The sequence below is a fragment of the Sipha flava genome, unplaced genomic scaffold (genome assembly GCF_003268045.1).
Source record: "Sipha flava isolate LNK unplaced genomic scaffold, YSA_version1 2_pilon_pilon, whole genome shotgun sequence".
NCBI classification, from domain to species: Eukaryota; Metazoa; Arthropoda; class Insecta; order Hemiptera; family Aphididae; genus Sipha; species Sipha flava.
Genome location: NW_020272972.1, coordinates 111,512 through 134,199, shown reverse-complemented (window position 1 = coordinate 134,199; position 22,688 = coordinate 111,512). Strand labels below are relative to the sequence as shown.

Genomic DNA, 22,688 nt, shown 5'->3' with positions numbered 1-22,688 from the left:
AAATTAGATTTTAGTTTTATTTCTTAATTAAGAACACTGCTAATTTTTCGAAGAATTAATAAATATTTTACATCTAGTTAAAATAATTCAAGATCTTATTTTGATTAATGTAGAATTTTAAAAAAATCAATATTAATAAAAGTAGAAGATATTATTTTAGTTGTTTGTTTGAACTAACAGTTGATATTTCTTTAAAAAAATATTTTATAATTATTTAGAGAATGGTGAAGACAGATTTGTAAATATTTTTATATGAATAAATTTAATTTAAATTCTTATTTATTCATCTCAGTCACAAGTGACCCAGGTACAAAAAGTTAACACTTAAAAATAATTCTTTATCTTAAAATATTAAATACAAACAAAAATATTCTGTATAATAATATAATATTACATATAAATCACAACACAATTTCAACATCAGTACTCATTTTTGTTCGTACATATTATGTCCACCTATTAATTTAAATAAATATAATTTTAACATATTTTGACTAGTGGATAAACCTTATAACTATATCTGTGTGGATCTTTATGGCAGGGATATTTATAAAACTTAAATTATATATTTTCAATTAAATTATGGTTCAATGGACAACAATAAATCTTCTCCTTCCAATTTCATTCCAATGTTTATGTCAATTTGTTTTACTGTTCCTGCAATAGGCGCCTGGACCACCATTTCCATTTTCATGGCAGATAAAACGACTAGTGGTGCACCCTTTTCAACCTTGTCACCTACTTTAACTCGAATGTCCATTACAGATCCTGGCATTGGGGCACCAACCTCTCCCTTATTAGATTTGGATGCTTTTGGATGAATATGCATCTCCTAAAAAATATTGAGTAATAAAAAATAATAGAATTAATAGTTTACATTTTTAAACAAAATACCTTAGATGCTTCCTTATCTCGTATAAACACTGATCGTAACTGTCCATTCATTTCAAAGAATACTTCAATTTCACCATTGGCAGTTAGTTCTTCAGAAATTGCAAGTGTTTTAAAGGCTAATGTTTTACCTTTTTCTATGGTTACCTAGACAGTTAAAATGTATTGTATTAATATCATAGGGATAAAATACAAATCTAATGATTTAAAAATGCTAACTTCAAAGTTTTCTCCAACTTTAGGTCCAGTTAAAAATATTCTTGTATCAAGTTTATCTACTGGTCCATATTCTTCTTTAAATGTTAAATACTCATCTGTGACTGTAGGATAAAGTGCAGAGCTCATAACATCATAGTCACTAATATTTTGATACTTATCTTGTAATTTAGTTTTTATTTCATTGAAATCTAATGGAGCTAAAGAACATCCAGGCCGACCTTCAATACGTGGCATATCTTTCAAAACCTGTATAAATACAATGATATCTTTAGTTTTTATATCAAAAAAATTAACAGCAAATAAAGAAGATAATATAATATTGAATAAAATGTTTCTGAGAGATACTAATGATTCCAGGTTATATATATATAGGTTATATCCAATTTGTCAATTGTTTGAATTTAAAAATTATGATTGATGATAAATCATCATATTTCAAAAACAATTTGGTGTATTATTAAAAAAAAAAAAAAAAAAAAATTGGATAAATATTCTGATTTTTAGTAGGTGGTAAATTAATAGATATAGCTTTCAAGGAGCTATTAAAAAAATTATATTTTAATATAAATATAAAAAAGATATTTAATCATATATCTTACTTTTGATCTCAATGGTTCAGGGTAACCTTGATATGGTTCACCAATCCCTCCTTGTAAGAACTCAATTACTGATTTAGGGAAACTCAATTCTTCAGCTTTTGCTAATACATCTTCAGAAGTCAATTTGTTTTGCACCATAAATTGAGCTAAATCTCCAACAACTTTAGATGAAGGTGTAACCTATACATAAATTAAATGTATTTATAAGTTGAGAAAATAATTAAATAAATATTTTCCAAAATAAAAAAATATGCATACTGCACAAAGTTAAGACTTTTAACTTTATTTTCACCTTTATAATATTTCCTAATAAAAGATTAGCTTCTCTGTAAGCTTTTTTTACATCCTCAAAGAAGTCACCAAGCCCCAATGAGAAAGCCTGAAATTGGAGATTGGTATATTGACCACCAGGAATTTCATTCAAATATACATCGGCATTTCCAGATTTCATTGTTGTTGTACATTCAAACGGAGCATACAAAGTTCTTGCTTGTTCCCAATAAGCGCTATATTCAGATACTTCTTTTAGTTGTAAACCTTAGATAAAAAATATTTTTGTTTAATATAATTATATTTTTATTATAACTGTAAAATAATCACCTGTATCTAATTCGGTACCCTGTAAAGAAGCAATAATAGCTCCCATACTTGGTTGTGAAGTCATACCAGACATTGAGTCAACAGCAACATCTACTACATCAGCACCAGCTTCTGCTGCTGCTAACATAGAAGCAACTCCAGCACCACTAGTGTCATGAGTATGGACATGAATAGGTAAATTAGGATACTTAGAACGTATAGCACCAATGAGCATAGTAGCAGCACGAGGTTTCAAAAGTCCTGCCATATCCTTGAATATTATGAAATTGTGTAGATTAAATGTATTTAATGTAGTATATATAAATAATATCTATTATTTTTTTAAAACTAACCTTAATACACAGTACATGAGTACCAGCTTTAACTAATTCGTCAACAACATTTATATAATAGTCTAAAGTATATTTTGTTTTAGTAGGATCAGACACATCACCAGAATATGAAACAGCTGCTTCAATAACACCTCCTGCTTTACCAACAGCTTCCATACCAAGAATGATATTTGGTAAATAATTAAGTGAGTCAAACACACGAAATACATCCATACCAGCTTGTACAGCAAGATCACAAAATCTTGGATAAGAATAAAAATTGAGTTACTTAGTTTAACTAGTTAATTCTCTAACTGAAAATATCAAATTTATTTGGTAATATAAAAATAGAAAAGCATACTAACTTAAAAACAACATTATCAGGGTAGTTTGTATAACCAACTGCATTTGCACCACGCAATAACATTTGGAATGGAATATTAGGTATAGCTGATCTCATATCTGCTAATCTTTGCCATGGACATTCATGTAAAAATCGAAGTGCTACATCAAATGTAGCACCACCCCAATTTTCCAATGAATATAAGCCTGGGAAACTTTGTGATACCCATGGAGCAATACGTAGAATATCATGTGACCTGAGATGTAAAACGATAGTAAATTTAAAATAATTTGATTTTAATGGCACATTTTTATTAAGATTATTTCAAAAGACTTCTAAAAATCTAGTATTTAAAAAAAAAAAAAATGTTTTTTTGTAGAAAATATGTATCCAACATACCTAACCCTAGTTGCTAAAAGAGATTGATGAGCATCTCTCATTGTAGTGTCCATTAACAAAACCCCCTTATGATCACGAACTGCTTTAGCAAAAGCTTTTGGCCCATCTTTAATAAGTATTTGTTTGAATCCTTGAGGAGGACTTAAACCTAAAATACAATTTTAAAAAATTAACTCATTGACTTATAAAATATAAAATTAGGATCTTATGTATTTAGCACTTTTAATTATAATAAAATAAATAATTTATTAGATATACAGGGGTGGACTGATACGGTGGGCGGGATAGCGATCGCCCTCTGGGCCAATAAGATTTTTGGGCCTTTGAACATATAATGGGCTCATGTGTCAATGTATCACACATCTGAAATATTTATAGCAGTCATAATTAAGTAACTATATGTCATATAGTATATGAGGTCTATGCAAGTACCTATTATTATCAGTAATATACAAATATATATTATTTTGTAAAATGGTAGGTAGGTAGTTAATAGTGGTTATTGGCAGTATTTCGATAATTTATAAAACATTTTCAATAATATTAAAAAAGCATGAATGAACAACAGTTTTGAATGTATTTTTTAAAACTTAATATTATCAGTTTCATATTTTTACATGAAAAGATGTAAGAGGTAAGAGTAGTTGATTTTATTTTTGGCTTAAATATTCTCTGATACTAGTTAGTATATTGTGTAATAAATTTTTAAAATACTAAAAAAATAAATAATCCTTCTCTCATTTTAATATGCCAAGTTTCTATCATTAGATCTATGAGGGCTGGTATAAGTCTAATAAAGGGTCCATTTTTCACCCCAGTCCGCCCTAGTGGATATATGATTCGTAAATATAAACTTATCTGGAACCACAAGTAAAATATATAGTTAAATATTAATATTTATTAGTATGTTAAAAAATTAGTGATAAATATTAAATATTAGAGTATATATTATTTATGTTAAAAATTGTGAGTCTAATATATTATTTAATAAGAAATTTGTTAAGTTATATTGTAAAATAAATGGGTCCGTTGGCACTAAAGTTCATACTGAGATTAGACCATGGCCCAAATGTTTTCAAAAATTATATGAGAAGGTTTCATAGTTACATGTTAGCTTATATTTGTCTATATAATAACACATTAAGGATTAGTTTTGGAATTCCTAGACAAAATGTTAAGATTGTGACACCACTGAACGGGCGCATATTAAACAAGCAAATTAAGCAATTATAGTATTTTATTTAAACGTGGATTACCTGTATTATTTTCTGGATCATTTTTGCATAAAATGCGTGCAACATAATCTAGACAAGCACACGCACAATAGTTTGAAAACAATAAGTAAGACAGTTGCATACAATTATAACACAAAATAACTAATTAAAATAATGATTCTCGTGTATTGTACAATAATATAATGTTAAGTCCCAGATATGATGCCCTAAAAAATCTTCTAAATTACCCTTAAAAAAGTTCTTTAAAATCTATATAAAAATAAATTATGACCTAAAAGTATAGAAGTGCCCAGTAAATTTGGAAATAAAATCCAAATTTCTTAGAATTTTTTTTTATATAATATTGTTGTGTATAATTTCCCAAATCTATAGTCCCCAGTGAGAACTGAAACATAATTTGAAGACATTCAATTATATTCATTTCTCATATAAGGTGTTTAAATTATTTTTTTTTTTTTTCGATTACAATTATTTGTGGTTTAGAATATTATAAATATAATTAGAACTATGTTTTAAAGGTATACAAAAATACTACCCCAACCTAAACATCTTACATTACATGTTTTACTTTTAAGAGCACCCTCAGTTAACCATGGTTTTACAAAACTTCTTTATATTTTAATTTTATTTAGAGGCAGGTGAAGGGTTTAAGTGAAAAATAAACTATCCAAAGGTTTATACTATCATATTTTTTTGTGTTTATTCAGATATTTTAGATACATATGGTATCTATTGAAATGTTGAAAATATGAAATTATAATATAAACAATATACTCAAGTACAAGTATCAAATTTGTTTATAAGTGATAAATTTAAAATTATTTTGTGATATTTTGCTAAAGTTCTCCAAAAATATTTTCCAGCTGTTTTATAGGTAAAATTTTTAAAAATCTATTGATTTAATTAAGGTAATTCACATATTATATACATTTTATGTAATTTATATACATGCAACACCAAAACTGTAATTTCTAATTTAATTAGTTTACAATGACTAAGTATGAATACATATAAAATGTAAAAAAATTAGTATCGAAGTGCTTTATACAGTATTTAAATTGTGCAAATACCTGCAGGAAATTCAGGTACATGTGGTTGTATATTTGCAGGTTTCAAACTGGTTGCTAATGGAGTTTGAGGACCATTTACCAAAACTTCTCCCAAATAATTAAGTAATTTTTGGGCTCTATTCTGTGATGGTTCAAGTGTAAAGAGTTGAGGGTTTTCATCAATGAAATATGTATCAACTGATCCATTCACAAATTTTTCATTAGTCAACACATTTAGGAGGAATGGTATATTTGTCTAAAATTTAAGTTCAACATAAGAATACTAAATAATTTTTTTATAATTCAGAAACTAAATAATGAATATAAAATGTTTAATTTACTTTCACTCCTCGAACTCTAAATTCACGCAAAGCACGATTCATTTTAGCACAGGATGCATGTAAATCAGCAGCATGTGCAATAACTTTAACAAGCAATGAATCATAGTATGGACTGATAATAGCTCCAGCAAAGGCAGAAGCACCATCCAATCGAATACCCATGCCTTCACCACTTCTGAAAACCTAAATTATTATAAAATATTACTATTAATATTTGAATTAATATAACATTGGCATTTACTTCAATACGACCAGTATCCGGTTGGAAATTTTTAGCAGGATCTTCAGTAGTAACACGGCATTGAATAGCAAAACCTTGAGGTTTAATTTTATCTTGAGTTAAACCAAGTTCTGGCAACGTAACACCTTCCGCAATTCGAATTTGAGATTGTACTAAATCAATACTGTAACATAAGGAGTTTATACAATTAAAAGTATAAAGAAATTCAGTTAAATTATATATTATTTTACCCAGTGATTTCTTCAGTAACAGTATGTTCCACTTGGAGTCTAGCATTAACTTCAATAAAGTAAAAATTACCTTTGCTATCTGCTAAAAATTCTACAGTACCAGCGTTGGAATAACCTACATGTTTAGCTAATTTAACTGCACGTTCAGTCATTAAGTCTCTAACCTAAAAAATTAAATTAAATTACTCAACATTTTTTTTTTTTTTTTTTGTTAATTTTAGTAACAAAATACACATAAATATTTATAACCTTTGGGTCCAAGTGAGGAGCTGGTGCCAATTCAACAACTTTTTGATGACGGCGTTGAACTGAACAATCTCTTTCATATAAGTGAACAATATTTCCAGCTTGATCACCCAAAAGTTGAACTTCAATATGACGTGGTCTTTCAACAAATTTTTCAATAAACATAGCACCATCGCCAAAAGCTGCTTTTGCTTCTGATGAAGCACGTTCAAAATTTTCTTTGACATCCTGAAAATTTTAATTATATAATCTGAATAAATAACATAATATTGAATTACTTACTTCCATTTTTCTAACAACTCTCATACCTCGACCACCACCTCCATAAGCAGCTTTGAAAATAACGGGTAAATCGTGTTTTAAACAGAATTCGATTGCTTCTTCAGATGTTCTGATTGGGCCAGGAGTACCAGCAACAATTGGAACACCAGCATCGATAGCCGCCTGTCTAGCTGCAACTTTATCACCCATTTGTTGCACAACAAAAGGTGATGGTCCAATAAACCGTATTCCAGCATCAATAACTGCTTGAGCAAAATCGGATCGTTCTGATAGAAAACCATAACCAGGATGAATGGCATCAACATCATTTTCCTTTCAAAAAAAAAAAAATTTAATAACTATAAATATTTTTGATAAACAACTTTTAAAAACATTTATTTTTACAATAATTTAACTGTAGTGAATAAACTATCATTGGGTAATTTACTTTTGCAACTCTTATAATTTCAGGTATGTCAAGGTATGCTTCTACTGGTGCTTTTCCTTTTCCAACTAGATATGATTCATCAGCCTTCAATCTATGCATGTGCATTTTATCTTGTTCAGAATATATGGCGACAGACTTAATACCCAATTCATTGCACGCTCTGAATACACGAATAGCAATTTCACCTATTTATAAAATATATCAAACTTATATTACCTACAATGATAGAGGTAAAAAAAATGAATATTTTTAAATATTTTATAAATAGGTCTAACCTCGATTAGCAACAAGAACACTTCTTATTGGTTTGTATTCTACTTTAGAAGAATACCTTGCTCGTGATAAAGATAGAGCAATAAACTGATTTCGAACATGATTCCGAATAGAACCACTTACATTTGAAATGATCATTATTTATAACACAATTAGGACTCCACTATAATCTGTGACAAATATAAATAATTAAATTAATCATATTAATTATTATTTGTTGTCATAAAATAGTTAATTGAATATATTACATTTTAATTCTGTAATTTGGTATTTATTTTTTTATACATTAAATAAGTTTATACCACCTATGTTCAAACTTAGTCGTAAATATTAAATTGAAAATTATTTATTATTAAATTATTTAACCATCTTGGATTATTTAAACATACAAGTTATAACTATTACTAAGGTTAAACTTTTAAATAAAAACCCCGTATTTAAAGCATAAGAAAACATAATCAATTTCATTTTTATTCAGAACAATTTTAATAAATATTTATATATAAAAACAAATTAATTATCCAATACTTAGTTAAAATATTCTAGATAGTAAAATTTTATCTTTTGATTTGCTAAATATGTTTAAACACAAGATTCACCAATCAATTTAATACTTCACATTTTAAAACAATTTTTTTTTTTTTTTTATTAATTTTAAACAAAACTAGAATATTTTATTCCCATAATGCATTAATTGCAATATTTTTTGTCAGATTGAACCATTTACAAGCTTTTGAAACACTCTGTATTCAATTCCTATCTACAGCCTTAATAAGAAAACCATTAAGATTATTAATTGATAGCAATATACTTATTGTAGCACATAATTGATGGTCGTAATAATGGTTAATAATACAATAAATGTATTCTTAAATGGAGGGAAAATTTGTAGTTTTTTATTTAAATGTTTGTATAATTCAAAGAAGTTTTAAGGATGATTTTTGGTTATCTTATGGGACAACTAAAATGTTTCTTAAATTAATATATTTTTTATTAAAAGTGCGTACAAAAAACAGGTTTACAATGTAATTTTTAATGCAAATGATTTTTTATATTTTATTTCCAGTAGAAAATGTTAGTGACATTTTAAAACATTTGGAACACGATTGTAGTGCAACGTTACTAATTTTATTAAAATTAAATATAAACTAAATATGAAAACACATACACTATTCTCTAAGATCTAAACATTAAATTAATTAAAAACTGATAAAACACTCAGGTCTTGAAGGTCGAATATCACCAAAAAGAAGAAGAAAAACAAACTCAGTCTTATGTTAACATCATATAGCTTCATATAGGAGATCCTACGGCCAACTTAAAATATAAGTGCAAAACACGCAAGACACAAAACTCAAGGCTTCAAGTTCTTAGTTGTTACTAATGGACAATGATTATATAACAATACAATACCTAATATAATAATAAAAACATTAATGTTATGTTGAAAAATATCCATTCAAATAAATTATTTTATGTTATCAATTTATTTACTCTTTCATTTGATCAATTTGGTTTTACTTTATATACTGTACTATATAAAATACATTTAGGATAAAATTATTTTTTCAACTGGTAACTATAATATATTCAATCATTGAAACCCTAAACACGCTATTCGAACTGTATGAATGGAATATTGTTTATTTATTGTTTTTATTCTTTAGATATAAAGTGTAAAAATGTGAGGCAATTCAGTCTTCTGTAAATAGTTTTTATGATTTGTGAATGAAGCCGTAAAAATACCAATGATATTGTGTTAATGGAACCGCACTTCATTCCATTACTATGATTTTCAAACTCTTATGAATGTTAAATAATAATAAAATGACTTCATAAAATGTAATTACGTTAAATATTTATAATTTAAAAAATTGATTTTTAATTTATTCAACAGTAAAAACACATGCGAAATTGCAACACATTCGTTTTAAGACATGATAACATATTTAAGACAGGTATTTACTTAAAATAAATTAATTTTTCTTCAACTGATTATTTATAATAATAAGCTATTAAACTTTCTAATTATTTAAGAAATTCTTACGTAAAATGGGGTAATAATAGGAATCAGTTATTATTAAAAACATATTAAACGATTAAAAGCATATCAGTTACAACAACAATAATATATTGATTAACTATTAAATCAAGAAATATAACAAATATAATTAATGATTGTAAAAGCAATACTATAATACATAATACAATAGGGTAAAAGCAAACGAAAAGAATAAAAATTAATGGCAAAAAAAGAAAATATGATAAAGTGTATAATTAAACGAAACATTTATAGACACACTTAAATGTTTATTAAATTATTGTATGCGAATGTTTCGTGACCTTAGTATATTAAGAGTGTACTATTCAAGAATATGTTCAAGGTGACACAAACAACATATAAGCATAGAAAATTGTACAATAATTATGAAAAATAAAAATGTAAATAAAATTAATATTTATGTTAACATAATATCAATCACTACATTTGGAATTTTAAATGTTAAATAATTTATTAATTTATATTAAGTATAATTTGTTTTTTTAATTATAAAAAATGAATTAATTAGTATATATACAACACAATGATATTGAGCACGTCTCGTATTTAATATAAATAAATAAATAAAAATTGTATTTGATTATAAATATAACAATTCTTTTGAATAATAATATATAATTATTATGTATAATAATTTATTTATTTATTTACGCTCCGAAGGCTATAGTACAGAATTAAATTACAAACATTAAAATTTACAATTAAACAAGTTTATAAAAAAAGTAATCAAAAGTAATAATAAATTTCATTTTCAAGGAATATGAATTAAGTTTACAGGTAAATTGACTAATCTTTGAGTCTGAAGTCTAATTTAAGTATTAAGAATGATATAATTACTAGATTTTTAAATCTAATTACGTTTAGTTTATAATTTAATGCACGCGAATTTATAGTTTTGTTACGAGTATTAAATATTTTGAAGTTTATTTTGAAAATAGGAGTGTTTAAATATAATTTCACTCTATGAATATTACTTAAATTAAATAGACGAAAAAAAAATCGTATCTGTGAATTAGTTATTTTAATGGTAAAACTGGCAATTTATTAGTGGAGGCATAAATGAGATTAAAATTATATAGTGGTGTGTTTTATTGAGTACCTAAGTCTTAACAACATTTTCATTTTTTCTAGCCATTGAGCCATTCTATCTAACTATTAAAAAGTAACCAATTAGCATCAGGTATGTTTTAAAAAATAATCGGAAAAAAGATAAAATACCAAAAAATCTAAATTTGTTTCACGATATTTTAATAATCACAGGGAAGGATATATAATAGTACTTTCAATTTGAAACAACTCTTATACTTATTGATTATTCGTGTTTATGAATTAAGAATGTCATAACTATGAAACAATGGCAAGTCGATATAAACTCGCAGATATATTATTGAAATATAATTACATCAGAACAAATTGTTTAGACTTGTATTTGAACAGTAGAGGATTAGTTAAATAATTCGACCCGGGAAATTACTGTGTGACAAGCCCATTCGATATATTAAAATAATCATAGTAATTTTATAACTATAATTATTAAGCATCTGAAAAATGCCTGTTAAAACTTTAAAATCACAAAATATGACGATCAGCCTATCGGGAACTATCCCAGTATCCCAATGACCGCTGCTATGTTTGAGTAACCTATTCGGTTTTGTATAGAAGAATCAAATTCATTAGTGAAGTATAATAAATGAATTCACTATTCAACAGTATCAATTAATACACATACTGAGGTAAATATTAAAGTATAGTAGGTACAGTAAATAGTAACACATAAAAAATAAATAATATACAATTTAATATACCATATATTTAAAATCAGAATTGAGGAGAAATATCTCTTGTTATCAGAATTATTATTTTTGATATAGATAGGTCAAGGGTTGTTTAGATAAATGACTTATAAAATGAACAATAATGTGAAACTGTATATTCCAGGCCTATAAAAACAAATTATACAAGATTACGCGATTACGATTACAGTTAGTAATTTCATTAGTATCGAAACCAATATTTTGTAAGTATTATTTGACTTTTAAACTTTCAAAATAGAGCATAATTTATTATTTATAATTATAATTATTGTAGATTTATACCAATTAAAATAAATTAACAAAATACTGCAGGTTATATCGGATTAATTAATATGAATTAAATTAATAAATATTAAAATACTATTTATATAAAATTAATAAAGTTTTCATGATACATCCACGAATCATAAAAATTATAAATAATAATAGACACTAACTAGTATTTAACTAAATTTAAAAAACAGAAGCATTTAACCTTTTTGATTTTAATAATTTTATATATTTTATTCTTGAAAAAATACCAAAATCTAATATCATTCAATTTTAAATAAATACGAGTATTTCTAATAATTTTAATAGTTTATTTACTGATCGATTTTAAGATACTGGACATACGCCAACAATTATTTCTTTTAATTTTTTAACTGCAGTTTCAATAATATTTATAAAAACTGCAAACAAATTATAATAAAAAATTAGGTACCTCAATTAGTAACACAAATGACACTGTAAAATTATTGATTATTAATCAATTTTTTTTTATTTTTTTGTTGTTTTCTTACAAACTCTTAACTAAAAATTAATTAACTTTAAAATTTAATTAGAAAAATTTTTAATATAGATTTGAAAAATAAAAAGTGAATGCAGTATATGCCTATTTAATAAAACAAATATACTTACGAGTAATTCATAATCACCTATATTGGAAGTACAAAAAATGCGATTCTAATTATTTTCAGATTATTCAAATTTCATAGATAATGTTTAAACACTTCAATAAAATAATAAAAAGGAATATTGTTATAGAAACAATAATAAAAATAAAAATTATGATAATATAAAATCAATGAAATAAAATGTAGACAGCAATTTATAAACATATAATTATGAACAATATAGTAGTAAACCATTAATAGTTATCACTATTTTTATAATCATACCCAATACAAGTTGTTATTATTATTATTTTCTATTATTAGCATTACTTTTTTTTATAAAATAAATTATAAAATCAATATTAATAAGTATATCGTGTACCTATTGATTATATTTGTACGCATAACAAATTATACGAAATAAAAGAAGAAAAATTAAAAATTATATGGTTCGTAAGTTCTAAACCTATTTGTCAATGACTTAGGTACAATTACTTATTACTTAATGCTAATACCAGAGTTTTTAAATATACTGTTATCTATATTAAATTTGATTAATAATAGAAGTATTATTGAAGGACGTTTCATGAAAAGGGCAAATATAAGGAAAATTTTCTTTCTCTCGAAATAATGTTCATCATCAAACCTTAATGTTTTAAAATCTGTGGTTTTATGTACACGTACATAATTGAGCGTATGCATGATAGTGTAATACTATTACTAATTAATTCATTTTAGGTGATTTGATTATTTAATTATAGAATGTAAGAAACTAAAAGCTAGGTTACACGTGTTAGTGAGTGTTTGTATGTTTGTATGCGTCTAAAATAATTATTTAAAATTATAAAATCAAAAATCTACTTAATTTATTAAAGTTACACTTTATTTAAGAAAATTTAAATAGACGCCCTCGAGTAAAATATACCGATTTCTGAATAGTGTACATACAAATCATAAAATTAAAATGTTTTGTTTTATGTTATTTAAATTACCACACATATCTGTATATCAATACTATATATTTTGATATAATTTATATTAATTTAATAGGAAGACTCCCAATCTTTATTATGTGTATAATGTTTGTCATATGTAGACAAATAAGTAAATTAGATTCAAATATAACACAATTATTGAAGTTTATAGTCAATAGGTACTTAATTTAAAGAAAATATTATTTATTATTAATTTTGTAAAATAGAATAAAATACATTTATATAAATAATTATATTAAATTATAGATACCTACAATCCACATAATTTATATATTTTGTATTATAGTTTTAACTTTAACATAATATATATATTGACCTATGTGTAATGAATAAAAAAATGATTACTCATCTATTATAAAATATGTGATATCGAAAAGGTTCTTATTTTAGAAATAATTTTTAAAATTAATTGATCCTTAAGAATTTTTCTACTGAGATTAAAAGTAATTACAAAAAAATTTTTTTAAGACACATTTTAAAAGATAATTTTTATATAAATCATTTACATTTCAAAATGCACTGAATATTAAAATATTTTATGGTTTTACTATAATATATAAAAATTACAATTTTTTGCAACAATAACTACCTCAATAATGGTAAATGTTATGTTAATTTTTTTAGTTTTATAAAATATAGTAAGAAATGGTTAAACGCATAATAGTTCCCGTTTTTAAAATTTCCTTAACTATTATTACCCTTATTCTGTTAATTGTATATGTGATTGACCAGAGAAATATTAATAAAAACTAAGCTATTTAAACTAACGTAAAAATAAGAAATAAAAGTATGCACACCTGTTGATCATCTGAGGTATAACGCGCTGATTGATACTAAAAATGAGAAATAAATTAAATTACCGCGCTCGACTATATGACCCATATAACCTCAAAACTCGTTCACCTTGCGCAACCTTGCAGCTGTGCGATCCTGCGCGCTACGTGATAATAGTTTGTCAATAACACGATTATTAATAAATGCCTAGTTATCAAACGCTCCGACAGAAGTTAGCATTTTATACGGACAACATGTAATCTGAAGGTATTTATCTAAACTGTAAATTAAATGTTGGCTTATTATTGTACTTACAGAGAATATTAACGGAACTCTTCTTATTATGTGATACAGATACTAGAGTGTAAGAGACGTCCGTTTGCTGACCGAATCCAATGCCTAGTGAACCTTGCTAAACTTATTTACATGTATGCTAATACAAAACGATAATAATTCTATTCCACTACATGTTTACTAGTCGCTGATAACCGACGAAAAACTCGTAGTCATTTTAACAATGACATCATAAGTCCCCACCAATGGTTTAATAGGACCCAAGGTGTTCAACTATAAAGTGTAAGTTATTAGAGCATTTGTAAACGCAGCTTTTGAAACTGTGCTGCTATCTAACAATGAGTTTTTTTTAATGTTATTAAAAATACAAATTAAATTATCTTTATCGGATGTTTGTCATATACGTCCAATTTTGTTTTCAAAATTATTTAGAGTTTTTTCTTTAATATTTAAATATGAATATTCACTGTGTATCCGAAACAATGTAATATAAATTAAATTTTTTTTTTTTTAATTGTTCAATCGATTAAAGTTCGTTTTCATTTGACAACATTAATCTATATCATCATTTTGTGCTATATTATACTAATCACCTATGTACTTTCAATATCGTATGTCACATAGCCTTATGGACTACAGTGACATAAAAATTGCTATCACAGACCACAATTATATTGAATATTTACTTTCAATATTTTAATTTTGTACAGTGAGGTAACATTCGTGTTAAAAATATATAATCAAAAGATAAAATACATTTAAGTGTTAAATGAGTAACATTTTAATTATCCACAATATGATCTAAAGAGTTACTTCGATATGTGATAAAAATATAGTGATACATAAACATGTATATCATATATTGATAAAAATAAAAATATATGAGGAATTTGGGAGACAGAATATGATTTCGCCTTATTCGAAAACCAACATGATTAGGTACTATTTTTATAGGAAAATGAAGGTAATATTTTTAAGAATTACATTTGTATTCTATTAAAGTGAGACTTGTAAACTTGATTTTGCATTTTTCATATAAGATAAAATTTTAAAATTTGATAAGAATGTTGATATATATATATATATATATATATATATATATATATATCACGAAATGATACATAAATTTAGATATAAATATTTGTTATTATTTATTTAATGACAAACCATGAATTACATGAGATAACAGTGCAAGAACAGTCATTAGCTAATTTAAATATCTGAGTTCTGATTAATTTTATATAAGAAAAAATAGTCATTGCATTAATATTATCTGTGATAATATGCGAGGCTATGTAACAACACAGACTATAAGAATATTCATATAGTCCGTGGTAAGAATTCACAGATATTTTTTGTTTGTATAATATATATTCGTGTCACAATTGTATTATATTAATTAATTAAAAATGTGATAAATTCTTCAATTCATCTCGAAACACAGGTGTCATTAATTGGTATCAAGGGGTATCTTTACTACCTCAGAAAATTTTGTGAGGTAGCAATGATATATTTTTGCTACCCCGAAAAAAGTTATAGATTTTAAAAATATATTCGAAGTTTATTTTTCAAATGTGTACGAACGTAGATCATCTATTATTGTGGTAATTGTATCCAAAATAATTATATTTGTGATAAGTCCAATACCGACAGTAAGACAGTTTATACACTTTTCTTCATAAGAAGATTTATGAAGAAGAGTTAGCCAGTTGAGCCAGTAAGCCAGTTATGATGTTAAACATTTAAAAATTTATTTTTTAATTTTCTAAAAATTAACTTTGCTACCCCAAAATGTGTACTTTAGTAATGCCCATGTATCAAAATATCAGCAGAAAAGAAAACTTATTATATTATTTATTAATATATTATTATATTATTATTATATTTATTTATTTATTTTTATTTATTAATAAATGCCTCTGAAAAATATCAATACGTATTGCTGGTTAGGTTAGTATTTTAATAATAAATTATGATCAACGTTTTTGGATACTACTATTTTTAGTTTTTAACAAAAGTTAATTATGTGTTTTTTTTTTTTGTTTTTTATTAAACGTGATTTTCTCTTGTCAAGTTTTATATTTGAGTCTACGTTCGTGTTTCCCGAATCCGAGTATAACTGATTCGAATTCAGACGTTATTGTATACATCAGGGAGGGGCAACTTAAAGTAACTAGAAGACCAATTTTTATAGATTACTGACCTGGCACCACCAAGTAAAAATTTTAGTGTAAAAATGGTTTCACAAATTAGTAACCAATTCGTAATAATTCGTAACCAACAATTTGGAATTTGTAACTTAAGTTTATCTGCCCAAAATAAACATTGTTCACACTTCACAATAAATCAGGTTTTAACTAGGTTTTCAATTTCAATATTTAAGTAATTTACCCAATGTCTTATTGTAAATCTTGTTCGTTTGTTCTTCGCATAATGTTTCATGATTTAAATTATTATATTGTATACAGTTATTACTTAATTTGCTATACCAACAATAATTTTCCTTAAAATATATTTATTTAAAAAAAAAAAATAATAATAATAATCATTTTTGCTTGATTAATTATTTATTTTAAAATTTAATTATTTTCATACACACATTTAGAATTAGTTTTATTTACATATTACTTTTTAACTTGTATAGTTTTCTAATATCTTGAACATTGCCCATATATACTTTTATTGTTTTTTATTTGTACATACATTCTAATATTTTCTGGAAGTACCAAATATTATTTTACTTGTGTTAATTATGTCCATTATATTATTGTCATTTATCAAAATAAACTATTTTAATTTCTTTCATTATGATTACTATAAATAAATACCTACTATATATTAAATTAATAAATAAAAATAAAATACATTTTGTGCGGATATAATTAAGTTATAAATTCTAAATTTGTGGTTACGAATTCTTTACTATTCGGTGGTACCGTTTCTGACACTGTATGACATTTTTCCGAGTCTCGGGTTATGGAGTCAACTGACACTGGCACCCGCAAATATAAAATTGATTTTGCATGATTATACTTAAGTTACAAATTCCAAATTGTTGGTTACGAATTATTACGAATTGATTACTAATTCGTGAAACCATTTTTACATCAACATTTTTACTTGGTGGTGCGAGGGTCAATGACCTAATTTTTAGAACTTTAAAATGTGGCAGACTATAGTAAAGAAAACAAAAATAAAAAAAGGTCATTAAAATCGATAATTAGCATTTATTTTAAATAATTCAATTTCATGTCTGAACCAATACAATTAAATAAGTACCTAATACCTATAGCTTTGTCGATATAGATATATTTTATATTTAGACATTTTATGATTTAACAGTAGTTCAATACTAGGGAAAAATATAACATCTACATTTAACGATCAACGTGATAAAATTAAATACTGATAAACGTTAAAATGTTACTAAATGATTTGAAAATATAGTACGGACCAAATAAAAAAAGTACGCGGACCACCACTTGCCTATGCCTGGTAAACATTATCAAATGTATTTAGTGTAAAAAGTGGGGCCAAACGTAGTAGACGTGGTTATTTCAGATTGTGGGCTTTTAGCTCTTGAATATGAGAATCAAATTTTAATTTCTAAAAAGAAAAATGAAAATATTGGGTTAGAAAATAAGTTGTTAAACATGATGAACTACCTTGACGCGTCAAGAATGCTACTGTAAGAATTAAAATATTTAGATCATATGAGCTGTAAAACATTTTTAAGAATGACTGATGGGTATTTGAACTACATTTTAAACAAACTTCTAATGACAATAAATACGACAATGTTGTTACATGTCTGTGCAGGCACGAAGCTGATTAAACGAATCGTTCGAGACGGTCAGCAGGAACATAAATGCGTCTACATCATAGGCACAATTTTAAATTTTTTACCTAGAAGGACTTAAGAAATATATATCAAACATACTCTTCCCCATGGGGTCCCCATAGCTTTATCCTCCACACCCCCTTAAACTTTACTTTCATCATCATACAAAATATTTATGTTACAAAATATAACATTTTGAAATGTAATGTCCTAGGTATGGGGGGTAGGTTAAGTTGAAGGTCTAAGCCCCCCCCAAACTCCTCTGATTTGCACCTTTGGTCTACATCAGAGATGAAAAACTGGTGGCCCGCGTACATTTTTTTCTGGCCTTAAATAAATGAACATTAACAAATGAAGAGAAACTGATTAAATTGAGTTCAGATATAGGCTTACAAGAAAATTTTAAAAGTTACAAAAAAGCAGGAAAATATTGGATATCCGTTCAAAATGAATACCCTAGTTTGGCCGAAGAAGTATTAAAAGTACTTATTCTATTTGCAACTTCATATTTGTGAGAATATGGATTTTCTACATTGACTGCAGTAAAAAATAAAACTAAAAACCGACTGGACATTTCAGCAACCATGAGAATTAGCTATAAAGCTATAAACAAACTATAAAGTCAAGAATTGACGACATAATTTCAAACCAACAACAACAACCAAGCCATTAAGAACCTTAATTTTATAATATCTATATATCATTATTTTTAAATTTAATTAGAATTAAATATTTAGTATACATTTTGTGGTACCTATATCAATTTGATAAAAAAAATATGAAAAAGGGTCGCTAAAAAATTTAAATTCAAAAAGGGGGGTCGCCACAGTAAAAAGTTAGAGAAAAACTGCTCTAACGGATTTACCAATTTAACAATCTTAATGGTAAATCTTGGCAAATATTTCTTCGTGTCTTATACCTTCAAGTTTTTGAGCTGTTCGACATATATAGCAATACCTAACTAGATCTTAATTTTTCTTTTGCAGAATTTTAAAGATAAAATAAGAAATGCCAAGAACTATTTTCATAATACAAATTGTAATTATAAACGAAAAATCATATAAAAATTTATGTGTGCAAAGATGCAATAATATTATTTGTATCTACTAACATAATTTCTTCCAATGCACATACTATTTTACAGATGTATTAAATATACTATGTATTAAAAACCCTATAAAAAAAATCAAGATGAACTAATGGCGTTTCATCCACCTAGTTTCACAGAATTTTTTTAAGGTAGAGAAGGTTTATGTTTCTAATTTTTACTGTAAAATATATGATTTTTAGCAGATATACGAAAAATGCACTATTTCTTACACTATTCTGGACAGATTGTTGGGGGCCGGGGTATCTCGGAACGTTGCACAACAATAAACCAATAAAAAATAATAATAATAAAAAAAATCAGTGGTGTTGACTGCGTTACGGTAGTAAGGATAGATTTATTATTATTATTATTATAAGCAAATGAAGATAACACGATTCAGTGTACACTGTTAAAATAATGAAAAATGCTAATAACAATAATATTTGAGTTTACGGAAAAAAAACAAAATAATGATGTCACAGTTTTAATGTTGGATTCCGTGAGCGGAGAAAACAATACGTTGTGTTCGCGCACACGGTGTTCAAAGAACGGGCCGGTTCGATAGTGTTGCCATGCGGACATCGTCGCGACCGTTCGCGTCCCCTGCCATTGATAGATGGGAGGGACGGGGTGTCACGGCAGCGTTGTACTGCTGGTGGTTGATGAGAGAGATAAGAGCACGGTCGGCGACAGACGCACAGTGGGCGGAATTTCGAAAATAGCTGGAAACAAATAACAAATGTAATATATTTATTTTTAAATGTTTTAATGTACTTAACGTTACAGTACAAGTTTTTAATAACATTTAAGAATTTTTTATAATTTATCAGCCATATACTAAAAAAACATTAAACAAATTTAACATGCAATACACTATTTCATTTAAAATTTGAGTCGGTAATCATAACCGTTTTTTCGGAAGTAATTGAATTCGAACAAGTTAAAAGAGTCAACACTTTGGAGGATAATGACATCATTTTTTTAGAAGGATGTGGCCGTATTGATGATATAACCGGATCAGAAGTAACAATTAGACGATGAAGAAGATCAATATTTGTATCAATTCGACTGGTTTTCCGAGTGAAATGCTCTCGAAAAGATTTATAATGCTTATTTCTTGCCTCCTAGGCTTCCTTAGATAGTTGTCTAATTGGTAGTAAGCAATGTTTTATAACATCAGTACCGTGTAATAAAATTTTATGAACACTAGCCGGCATATAGTACCAGTTATAGTGTTCTATATAAAGTTTTGCCGTGTCCATAGCATACTTTTTTTTAAAAATTCAAACAATTCTCTACGCATGACACCTAACAAAAATTATTATTACTTTGATAGAAGCAATGAAGAGCAAATAAAATATATGTTTAATTGAATTTTAAGAACTTTAGAATAATTTAGCATAGTATTTTCAGAGGTCAATTTTGACCATTTTTTTTAAACTGCTATCAAAGTTAAAATATTTAAAATTAAACGTAAAATGTTGCATTGGTAATTTATAATACTACCAAATGGGTGGTTAAATTTATAAACATAAAAAATTAATTCAAACACATCTTCTTTAGTATTATCCATATTAAATAAAATATATAATACAGAAATCAAATGACTCTTACAACTCGAAAAGTCAAACGCAAATAACTCAAAATATTGTACAACAGACCAACAATTAACCTATTGCAGATTATTGTTTACAATTTGAAGCTTGTTAAATATTATTATATCTTAATTACTACAGATAGGTGTTATATTATCTTGACTATAGTAATATAATAAACAAATTGTAAAAGATAAAAGCAACTATACGATAGGTGAAAATTATATTTTTTCCACCCATTTTTCGAAATTCCGCCCACTGTGAGACGTTTCGATAACGGTTGCCGCACGGGCCAACATCAAAGTACAAGCTTAAGAATGTTTAAAGAAATTGAAGAATTCTTTATTAAAATGATTGTACAATTTTGAATAATAAATATCAATAGTGAATATTTAGTGGGTACCATGATAGATCGAAAAAACGAGAACGGTTCGTGTTCTAAACAGGCAAATATACAATTTGATACTTGAGATTTCGGAGAGAAGGAGGGCTTGATCTCAGAAGCCCCTCCCTGACTACAGCATTATTGTTTAGAGTCACAACGATTCATATTTATATGATGAAAACGAAAAAACTAATATCGATTAAGGTAGATTTTTTTGAAAATCCGGTTTCGATATAATATCATATTGTAAAGCTTATAAAACGTTTTTGGGTGATTGCAATAAAATATTTTTCTGGATACAAGGAACATCTTATTAATAATCATATATTCAATTTTTAATTTAAAGAATAATATATCTAATATGCTATGAATTTTGACTACAAAATTATAAGAGATTTTCATTATTTTTATTTTTAAAATTAGGCTTAATTTTTTTTTCTAGTTAATAATATGTATTAGGAAATTTTTATTAAATATTTTACATATAATAATTTATATTTATAAATATTCAATATTTTCTATATAAAGCAGATAAATTTTAATTTTTTATAAATAGCTCAAAAAAATATTTTTAAAATTATACCATTTAAAGAAATTTGATGTATGCATTCAGAAAAAATTCTAAGTTCTACGATTGTTATTTTTTGTTATGATGAAAATTAATTTGATTTTGTGTAAATTTTGTCATTTTTTTTATTAATTTTTGTCAGATTTGTTGCAAAACAGTTAGGTATTTCATAAAATAAACCCATTGAGTACCAAATAGATAACATTTCCTAACAGAGAGCTTCTTCATCATGACCACACCACACATTCTGATTGAAATTATGTACATAGATGCATTGGCGCACATACGAGGGTGTTAGGGAGTGCTTAGCACCCCCGAGTTCTAAACTAGTACCTTCAGTTTATCTTGAGGTAAAATTATTGTTTAAATAGGATTATTTTGCATTTATAAGAATGAATAAATTCCAGTTTGAATTGATAATGCACTAATGCCCACGAACGTATTCATACTATGTGAATACATATGATGTTGGGTATTTGTGTTTATGTTACCTATACATGTGATACTGTTATTATGTTCAAGTTCATTGCTAGAATACTATTTAGGATTTTGGTTTTGTTTACCGTCTACAGGTTTGATTGCTTATTGATAAAAAATAGTGATGTTTATTAATAATATTTTTAGTTATAATATAGAAAATTGCTACAATTATAATTAAATAGTAAAACTAAAACATTTTATGCTAAGTAATTGTTGGGCAGTGGTTTCC

At 26.0% G+C, this 22,688-nt stretch overlaps 1 protein-coding gene across 4 annotated transcripts; it reads right to left on the bottom strand.

The window, feature by feature from the left end:
• Positions 1 to 368: 368 nt before the first annotated feature.
• LOC112685994 (pyruvate carboxylase, mitochondrial) lies at positions 369 to 14,627 on the bottom strand. Of its 4 annotated transcripts, none has more exons than XM_025558082.1 (19): positions 14,522 to 14,627; positions 7,689 to 7,856; positions 7,414 to 7,598; positions 6,987 to 7,298; positions 6,708 to 6,932; positions 6,459 to 6,622; positions 6,229 to 6,391; positions 5,988 to 6,170; positions 5,668 to 5,902; positions 4,619 to 4,666; positions 3,363 to 3,510; positions 2,986 to 3,219; positions 2,642 to 2,882; positions 2,310 to 2,559; positions 2,002 to 2,246; positions 1,710 to 1,889; positions 1,111 to 1,356; positions 895 to 1,038; positions 581 to 832 (listed from the first exon to the last, which is right to left on the bottom strand). In XM_025558082.1, exons 2-19 carry the CDS (start codon positions 7,822 to 7,824, stop codon positions 581 to 583), a joined length of 3,591 nt encoding a protein of 1,196 aa, XP_025413867.1. In that variant the 5' UTR covers positions 7,825 to 7,856; positions 14,522 to 14,627. The 4 variants fall into 4 exon arrangements, with proteins under 4 accessions (XP_025413870.1, XP_025413869.1, XP_025413867.1 ...); XM_025558083.1 differs by lacking the exon at positions 14,522 to 14,627 and adding an exon at positions 14,230 to 14,278; XM_025558085.1 differs by lacking the exon at positions 4,619 to 4,666 and having other exon boundaries at positions 369 to 832; positions 14,522 to 14,626.
• Between the last annotated feature and the right edge of the window lie 8,061 nt (positions 14,628 to 22,688).

What these genes read in the sequence shown, in the direction of transcription:
- LOC112685994 (XM_025558082.1), bottom strand. Translation starts at nt 7,824, where the DNA reads ATGATCATTTCAAATGTAAGTGGTTCTATTCGGAATCATGTTCGAAAT. An exon ending in AAATTATAAGAGTTGCAAAA is followed by an intron (nt 7,299 to 7,413) that starts GTAAATTACCCA and finishes TTTTTTTGAAAG; the next exon opens with GAAAATGATGTTGATGCCAT. An exon ending in CTGAACCATTGAGATCAAAA is followed by an intron (nt 1,357 to 1,709) that starts GTAAGATATATG and finishes GTATTTATACAG; the next exon opens with GTTTTGAAAGATATGCCACG.